General features: G+C 35.5%; 1 protein-coding gene across 4 annotated transcripts in view; it reads left to right on the forward strand.

The window, feature by feature from the left end:
* LOC144967499 (NPC intracellular cholesterol transporter 1-like) overlaps window positions 1–10000 on the forward strand; it is a 62727-nt gene that overhangs the window by 20686 nt on the left and 32041 nt on the right. For all 4 annotated transcript variants that reach the window (XM_078904868.1, XM_078904883.1, XM_078904890.1 and 1 more), the window contains 4 exons: window positions 705–802; window positions 5296–5416; window positions 7200–7323; window positions 9943–10000. The exon at window positions 9943–10000 is cut by the window's right edge and continues 115 nt beyond it. In XM_078904868.1, the coding sequence (XP_078760994.1) occupies window positions 705–802; window positions 5296–5416; window positions 7200–7323; window positions 9943–10000 (401 nt within the window). The remainder of the gene's footprint in view (window positions 1–704; window positions 803–5295; window positions 5417–7199; window positions 7324–9942) is intronic.

Consider the following 10000-nt stretch of genomic DNA (forward strand, 5'->3'; position numbering starts at 1 on the left):
TCTGGTTAATACAGTTTAGTAGGACGTACTCATAAACGCGGATGGCCAAAAAAAAACCAATAAAAAAGACCCGATTGACGTCAACTTCATTCTATCTACTCAATTCATTTCTTGGTATCACCAACATAAACTCCACTCACTTTTCTGAGGTTTTCTTTTTCAGTTTAGTGCCAAAACATGTGTAGTCATATTAAAAAGTATATTGATGCTATGAGTTTAGATAAAATACTCACAGCATCCGCACGCAGGAAACAACATACCAACACACAAAAATATGTGTAACCTTTAATGTTTATAGTTTGATTTATAGAGAGCGGTGGGGATTGGGGACTGCCTGAAGCTTGAGATAGTGAGAATACTAATGAAAATGTGAAAATGGAATGGCTTCGGCCTTTTTTCGTTAGAATAGATCGAACGAAGATGACGTCACTCAAGCCTTTGTTATTGTATCTTGCCACCCGCGTTTGTGAGTGATTCTCACTCAACTGTATTAACCAGACTATAAAAGTTCATGGTTACACATAGTTTTGCGTGTTGGTCGGTTATACTTCAAAATGGCAATATTGTGAACTTCTTAGCCGAGCGCATACTATCTATAATTTAGTGAGATCTAATCATTAAAATGGCTGTCTAAAAACAATAACAAAGAGCTCACTAGCGTCAATTTCGTTCCATTTTATAATGTATTTTTTAATATCTCATAGATAAAAAGTAAAACAGAATCTTGGGAGGATGAATTGATTTCCTTGGGGGAAAGAGGTCATTCTGGATTGTCTGGTGTCTACGTCTTGGCTGAAAAAAGGTTTGGAATTCTCTTGGCGGGTTTTTGCTTGATTTTTGTTGGGTTCTTTGGGGGTGTCGGGGGTGGTATACGTGAGGGGGAAGGTTTGTTTGATTTTGCTTTGTTCTTTGTTTTCTGTTTGTTTGTTTGATTTGCCTTGTGTTGTTTTTGTTTTTGTTTTTGTTTTGTTTTTCTTTTCTTTTGTTTTGTTTTTTTTTGTTGTTGTTGTTAATTTTTCACCATTTTACTGTTATTTTTTGTATTGTTTTGTTTTTTATAGTCTGTTTATTGTGTTTGTTTTATTTAATAAAAATATTTTTGATTGGAGAGGGGCTGTTGCTTGCTTTAATTCTGTCTTTGTTAAAGATTCCTCTGTCACGTTTTCTTTTCTTTTCTTTTTTTTTTTCTTTTTTTTCAGTATTTATTTTTTTGGTGTGGTGCTCGTTTGTTGTTTTGTAGGGATTTGTTTTATTTTGTTTTGTTTTCCGTTTTACTTTCATTTTGTAATTGTATTTTTCTTCTTATTTTTTTCTTTTGTTATGTTCTTGTTTTTATTCATTAAAAAAAAATGTGGCAAATTTTTGACCGGAAACTCTCACGTAATAGCAAAAAAAAAATGCCAGTATTCAATCATCATCATCATCATCATCATCATCATCATCATCATCATCATCATCATCATCATCATCATCACCATCATCATCATCACCATCATCATCATCATCATCATCATCATCATCATCATCACCGGTGTTCGACCACAGTACGTGCCCATTCTTTAAATTTCAGGGCCGTAGATATTTGGAACTCTCTCCACGCCTCTTCAAGAACTGAGAAAAATGTCAATGTTTTAAAGAATTGTGTTGATAAGAGATTAGATCACCTTAAATTTGAATTCGATGGGTTGTTTACTTTTGTTTTATAATCGATATCCTATACTTTATGTCTTACTAATGCCCATCAGTTGTTGTTGTTTTCACTGTGATAGGGCACCCAAGGCCATACTATCGACCTAATTTAGCTCTTTTTATTTATTGTTTTCTATTGTATTATGTTATTTTCCCTCAAGTGTTTGTCAAAACTATAGACCATGCTAAAATAGTATAGCTATTTATTGATTCGTGACGGTGTTAGTAACTATTGACAAGATAATCAACCATTACTTTTTATATGTTATGTAACGGGGGATGTCAGACATTAAAGAGAGGTAAAAGTATCTTCTTATTCCACATGACTGAGTAGAGGTGAATGAAGTAATCTGTTATCGAAGTCGTTATTCAGTATCAGATACTGAATAGTGGAAACGAAGTGACTATTCTCACCCCCCGATGCTAGTCTTCATAATAGTAGTCCACAATTGTTGTATGTTTAATCCAAAGGTTGTAATGCAGTAATTTGTTAAGTTTCTTGTCTCAAGTTGCACAATTAAAAAAAAATCAATCAAATCCAAAGCGCAAAAGCCGGCGACGTTTTTTTCGGTAATCCAATCGGCCGGGGGGTGAGAATAGTGGAAAACCACTATTCAGTATCCATAAGGAACTCTTTTTTATAGAGAGAGTGAAAAGTGAGACAACCTAGATTGCCATGTAAACAAAGTACTGGCCTACTTCCAAATTGAACACGTGCAGTTACTGACAGCCCAATTTGTTCGTAACATTAAATGGTCAAAATATTTTGATTGTTATTTTTTAATTTATACTATTGTGCAATTGACAAAATTGAAAATATCAAAATAAGAGTGGCATTTAAATTTTAAAAATTAATGTTTCAATAGACATGATTAAATGTCTCGAGAAGTGTAATGAATCTGTGGCTTGGTGGTTAAACCGTTTGACTCTGAACTCAATATTAGAGGGTTCAAATCCCAATAGGGGTTGTTTTTTATTATTATTATTAATATTTTTAGAATTCCTTCTGTCTATTATTGTTCTTTAAAACTTTTATTTTAATAATTTTATTTACTTGTAATAATAATAATATTTCTACTATTACTACTACTAATAGATAAATAAATAAATAAATAAATAGATGATGATGATGATGATGATGATGATGATGATGATGATGATGAAGATGATGATGATGATGATGATGATGATGATGATGAAGATGATGATGATGATGATGATGATGATGATGATGATAACGACAATGATAATAATAATAAATAGATAGGTAAATAAATAACAATATAAATAAGTAAATAAATTGATTAATAATGAATTTAACAAATGAATAAATTCAGTAATTGATAAATTGACAATAACAGAATAATGTAATAAAATAAAGCCTACAAACTTTAAACCTGTTTTAAAACCATCTTGGCTATATTTTTACATCTCCGAAAAAATTTTGGGAAATGTTTAAATAGATACTGAATATCAACCTACAATTGACATCTATGTACTGAATACACGTGGTGTTTTTTAGGGGTGTTTCTTTTTTTACGAACCTGCCGAATCCGCCGAAATCCGACAAAGTTATGGGACGTAGGCAGCAGTGGGAAGTGAACCTGGGACTCTGGGAAGTGTACACCAGTGGGAAGTGAACCTGGGACTTGGTTTCGGCGGGTTTCGTAAAATAAATTATTTTTTTGAGTAAACCTAAGACTATGGTTTTCGGCAGGTTTTGGCGGGTTTCGTAAAAAAGTAATTGCTTCATTCTCGTCTCTTACCCAACTCCCATAGTCCGGCTTCATTTCCCACTGGTATCATCTCCCATAGTCCCATGTTCATTTTCCACTGATATCCTCTGCTCATAGTCCAAGGTCACTCCCCACTGGTGTACACTTCCCTGAATCTCAGGTTCAATCCCACTGTTGCCTACTTCCCATTATTTTGTCGGATATTGCCAGGATTCGTCGGGTTTCGTAAAAAAGTAAATGCTTTTGTATGAAACGTACTGAAACCATAGTCTCAGGTTCACTCCCCACTGGTGTACACCTACCTGAGTCTCAGATTCACTCCCCACTGTTTGCCTACTTTCCATCACTTTGCCGCATATTGTCGAGTTTCGTAAAAAAAAAGTACCCCCCCCCCCTTGGTATTGCTTTTTTACGAAACCCAGAGTCCCAGGTTCACTCCCCACTGGTGTACACTTCCCTGAATCTCAGGTTCACTCCCCACTGTTGCCTACTTCCCATAATTTTGTCGGATATTGCCAGGTGTCGTCGGGTTTCGTAAAAAAGTAATTGCTTTTATATGAAACTCACAGAAACCCGCCGAAAACCATAGTCTCAAGTTCACTCCCCACTAGCATACACTTACCTGAGTCTCAGGTTCACTCTCCCCATTGTTGCCTACTTTCCATAACTTTGTCGGTTTTTGGCGGGTTTAGTAAAAAAGCAATTCCCCCCTCCCCCTTGGTATGCTTTTTTTTACAAAACCCAGAGTCCCAGGTCCACTCCCCACTGGTGCACACCTTCCTGAGCCCCAGCTTCACTCCCCACTGCTGCCTTCTTCCCATAACTTTGTCGGTTTCGGTGGGTTTCGGAAAAAAACACCGTAGTGCAAAGCCACTATTCAGTATCAGATACTGAATAATAAAAAAACTATCATATACTTGTCATGCATTACTTGTTCATTTTGATGAAGAAACAATGGCAAAATTTAAAGCGCTCGAGGTGTGCGTGAAGGAGTAAAGATGGGGGTGGGAAAATACTTGCGAGTTATTGATATTATTGTTATTATTATTATCATCATCATCATCATCATCATCATCATCATCATCATCATCATCATCATCATCATCAGCATCAGCATCATCAATATTAGTACTATTATTATCAATATTATCATTATATTATTATTATTATTATTATTATTATTATTATTATTATTATTATTATTATTATTATTATTATTATTATTATTATTATTAATATTATCATCATCATCATCATCATCATCATCATCAGCAGCAGCAGCAGCAGCATCATCATCATCAATATTAGTAGTATTATTATCAATATTATCATTATTTTATTATTATTATTATTATTATTATTATTATTATTATTATTATTATTATTATTATTATTATTATTATTATTATTATTGCTATTACTATTATCATCATCATCGTCATCATCATCATCATCATCATCATCATCATCATCATCATCATCATCATCATCATCATCATCATTATTATTATTACTATTATTATTATTATTATTATTATTATTATTATTATTATTATTATTATCATTATTATTATTATTATTATTATTATTATTATTATTATTATTATTATTAGGGCCAGCGTGGCTCAGCGGTGCGGTTTTTACTTCGTACCCGGAAGGTACCGAGTTCGATCACCCGCCGATGCGCTGTGTGTCACCTAGCCCTAGCTCAATTTGCGGCTCTGCACTGCATCTGACGCCTGGCTTATTCCAGTCTTCCTTTGGAATAGATCCAAGAGAAAAATTTCCCCTATGGGATGAATAAAAATCATCTCATTATTATTATTATCATCATCATCTTCACTTTTATTATTAACATTGTTATTTACAGTTTGCACGAGGAATCCCTCAAGGCTCTGCAAAGCGATATTGTCGCAATGTCTCTAGGCTATATCCTCGTCATTACGTTTATCGTTGTCGTCATGGGAAAATTCAATTTCTTGGAGCAAAAGGTAAGAGTGGAGCATTCGCTCACCGACACGGGTCATTTTCCTTGCCAGACTATATAAACGTTTAAGGTTACATACACATAGTTTTGTGTGTTGGTCCGTACACTTTCGTGTGGAAATGTTGGGAGTTTCTTAGCCAAGCGCACAATATCTAGATACACTCTGTAAAGGTTATGATTATGAAATATTATCATTTTCGCCACGCTCTGAAGGATATGGGCAATGACGGCGCTTTTCTATGAAACTCAGAACGTTGTTATCAGAAAGCATAACGGACCAACACTCAAAACGATGTGTAACCATGAAATCCCCCCCCCCCCCCACCACCACCCCCTTTCTAATGAAGTTGGGCAGGACGAACCACCACCTCCTTATCTTTTTAAATTTCTACCCCCCCCCCCCCCTCCCCCTTTCTACCCTTCTACTTGATACACTAGTGGAAACCAATGTATTTTGAAACGTGAAATCACCACTTTGCAAAAGGTTGCTTTTAGGTTGTTTGATTTTGTTAAAGATGAATTTAAACTGTGTTACAACAAACATGTAGAAAAAATAGATATAAACCCAGAAAAAGAAGGCTGTTGGACTTTAGGGACATGGACAAAGTCAATTTATTTGCTGGCCTGATAACCCAAATTGTTATGGTAAATAGATATAAACCCAGAAAAAGAAGGCTGTTGGACTTTAGGGACATGGACAAAGTCAATTTATTTGCTGGCCTGATAACCCAAATTGTTATGGTAAATAGATATAAACCCAGAAAAAGAAGGCTGTTGGACTTTAGGGACATGGACGAAGTCAATTTATTTGCTGGCCTGATAACCCAAATTGTTATGGTAAATAGATATAAACCCAGAAAAAGAAGGCTGTTGGACTTTAGGGACATGGACGAAGTCAATTTATTTGCTGGCCTGATAACCCAAATTGTTATGGTCTCATTCTTGTAATGGAAATACTCTCAAACTAATGCAAAATATTCTCCATTACAACAATGTTAAAACGAGCCCAAAATTGTGTCCGGTTATCAGACCTGAAAATATGTTCACGTCAGCCATGGAAAACCGCTGTGAGAAATACCGTGCTACATCACTTAATGTTCTTTGAAGTCATAATGGTAAAATCATGTTATTCGAGTGTGGTTAAATGCAAACACAGCCAAACATCAAATGAATGTTGCGATTACAGTAAATAATGGATGGAAATACGGATTTCATCTTTCTATGCGAATTATCCCGCGAATCTGTCAGGGAGTCGATAAAAATATAACCAGTTACTCTGGAAAGACTTCGCGAAGTCCCGGATTTGAGGGTCATTTAAATCGATCGATATTTAGGGAAGGAGTTTTCTGGCCAATTTTTAATACGTGACTTTCCAGAGTGCAGAAGTTAACTGGTTAATAAAAAAAAGCGAGTCTTCACACCTTTCCCTTGGAATAGACTCTCAAGGCAAAATTCCTCTTTGGAAGGAATTTAAGAACTTTTAGTTGTCCTCATTTTATTTTATTTAACAAGGCAATAGAGCACACCACACCCCCCCCCCCCCCACCCCACCCCGCCTTCCCCCTATTTGTTGTATATTTATCTTACTTATTTTTCAAGCTTGCAGCCACCTTGTTTCACTGATGCCAAAAAGTGCAATATTGTAGTTTCGCATCTCTGCAGCTATCTAGCTATAAAATAAATATATATCGTCCATTGTTTTTACATTCAATTCACCGAGAATGGTGCCACAAATTTTTTGTATCACCATATCTTTATCTCTTTTCTTTATTCCAATCCCGGTAAAGATATGGCTTACGTTCGCAGGAATAATTAGTGTGGGATTGTCTGGCCTGGTCTCCATTGGCCTGTCTTCTGCATTCCAACAAATGTATGGCCCTATGCAACCTATACTACCCTTTCTGCTATTAGGTAAGTTTTAATCAGTTGACTGTCATACTGTAGGACAATTCGTATTTAAAGATTTGGCCTGAAAACTCTTCCTTCAAATATCGATCGATTTAAACGATCCTCATCTTGGCAAAAACTTTCAAACCTAGGACTTCGCGATGAGGTTGAGTCTTTTTGCCAAGATGAGGGTCACAAACTACGATTTTTAAAAGTATTAAATATAGCCGTAAAATGAGAAGATGACTTTCAGAACCTTGCTTTACCAAATTTTCGTCATTGAATGAAAACCGCGATGTTTTGTCATTGATTTAATGACGTAAAAATTAAAATACTTGTATTGTTTGCCTCATGGATTGATACCCTGGGTATTTTGAAACTTCAAATTTTCTTTGCTGATTCTAATAATGTGTCAAATAGGGAAGAAAAATGCGATGTCAAAATAACTGGTTCCTAATTCATTGAAAGTTTAAAACTACTCTTCCGGTGGACTTGATACAGATCTGTGTAGCCTACATCTTCTGGTGTCAGAGTGGTGTATCTTATTTTCTAGTCTAAAAATATGTTGTCGTCAAGAAAAAAAGCATCCAACCTTGCCCTTTTACGTCCCATAATCCTAAGAACCTGCTGCCTAAACATCCTGCTACTGAAATAGTTTTACCTCCTTAGTGCAATCTGTTCATAATTAGCGTTCCCAGGGACTGATTTAAGAACCAAACGAGTGGCGGGTTTGATGCCACGCGTTTTCTTCTCTATTGTTGTTATGTGAATCTGACATAGCAGGTCTTGGAAATTAGCTCCTAAAATGTTAAACTGATACTAAGCTGCTAGAATCTGTGGACTGTGACTAATAAATGTGTCAGTGCATGACATAATCAGTCGGAAGGTGAAAATTTTGGATTTGTATTTTTTGCATTTTCCTCGGAGCATTTTAATCTTTATGTGAAGTAAATCGGGTGATTTTTCATGAAGTTATGGTCAGATGTATGGGAAAGGTATCCAGCAACTTTTCTCAAATTTCATACTTTTTCAACTTGACTAGCTGTAAAAAAATATTTAGAAGTGAAATTAAGCTGTGATATTTCCCGAAGATGTACAGAAAGGGTTGATTCAACCATCTATGGCAAGAACTCATTTTTTATTTTAAAAAATTAACCTTCGAACTAAACTTGACAATATCTCAGTTCAAACCTTCTCACGATCGCCATCCGACTGATTATGTCATTCACCGTACCAAATATTCAACAGAGAGGACGTACGAAATATTTAGATGTCGATCTGTTTTTTAGTAATGTATTTATGTTTTTATCATTTTGTTGTTAGCTGAAGAAGGGTATTGAGCCCGAAACATTTCGTGTTGGGTATTTTGTTCTTTTTTGAAGATATTTTATTCATTTTTGTTTATGTCTCCTAAAAAGGTGTGTTAAATTAATGGATATTAACCTCATTGAAACTGGGCTCTCGTTTAGAGATGCTTGAAAGTAAATGTGCCAGAAAAACAAATTCTGACGCACAAAAGTACTTTTTATCTTACACCACCGCTTATTCCCTGATTTGTCACTTTCATACTTTCAAAAATAAAAGAGGGAGATTCTCATTTTTTCTGTTCTCGCCCTTTAGTGTTCAATGGTTGTTTATTATGCTCAAATGGGCATGATCTATATTCCGTTTTCATGTGCTTGAGGTCATTTGTCACATTCCAAAGCGTGCTCAAAGTGACCTACATAGTGAAAAGTGTTCACAGATTTTGAATTATCTAACATTACGATTGGTCATTGTGTTCAGATTGACACATGGGTATGTTTACAAATTTCAGAAACAAAGCAGTGCGTTTACATTTGATAAGAGATATCCAATCGTTGGACATCATTAAATCATGTGATTGATGACTCGATTAGACGAAAACATGAATATAGATCGCTCCCATTAATAGAGAGTTCACAACAGAAACACTTATCATTGTGAGGAACGTAGACATTTAGTTCATTTGAACCACCGAGTAACCTCTATGTTGTAATGGTAGAATTTCTGACTAGTAATCAGGAGGTCTGTGGTTGGGATAACTTTTTTTCTTTTATTTTTTTTTCTTCTTTGTATGCTCTGTTATATTGTAGCCATCGTTAACTTTTGATAGTATGCACTTGGCGAAGAAGCTCATAACATTGCCATCCGGAAGTATAACGGACCAACACACAAAACTGTGTGTATCCATGAACGTTTATAGTCGGGTTAAAACAGTTCAGTGAGCATGACTCATAAACGCGGATGGCAAAAAACAATAACAAAGACCTGAGTGACGTCATCTTCGAACTATCTATAGCCTGACACTGACCAAAAAAATGACGTCAAAAGACCAGTCTTTGGCCACAAAAGAAAAGAAATCCTGAGTTGTATTCAATAGTTGTATTCAATGGGACCACTTGTTTCCATGAGCACTACTAACGACAACTCACTAGGCGGTGCAAAAACCAAATAATGACGCCAAAAGACCAGTCCTTTTGGGTCTTAGTGTCAGGCTATAACTTAACGATGGTTACGGTTACATACGCACCTTTTCAGATTTTTATCTTACACCAGTGCCTGCTCCGAATCTGTCACTTTGATATTCATTACTATGTCTTATTATATCTAAAATGTGACCAGGTCTTGGTGTTGATGACATGTTTGTGATCATGGAATCTCTGAAGAACCTGACACCGGA

Source organism: Berghia stephanieae, chromosome 1 (genome assembly GCF_034508935.2).
Source record: "Berghia stephanieae isolate SIO BIC M18660-M18661 chromosome 1, UCSD_Bste_1.3, whole genome shotgun sequence".
In the NCBI taxonomy this organism is placed as follows: Eukaryota; Metazoa; Mollusca; class Gastropoda; order Nudibranchia; family Aeolidiidae; genus Berghia; species Berghia stephanieae.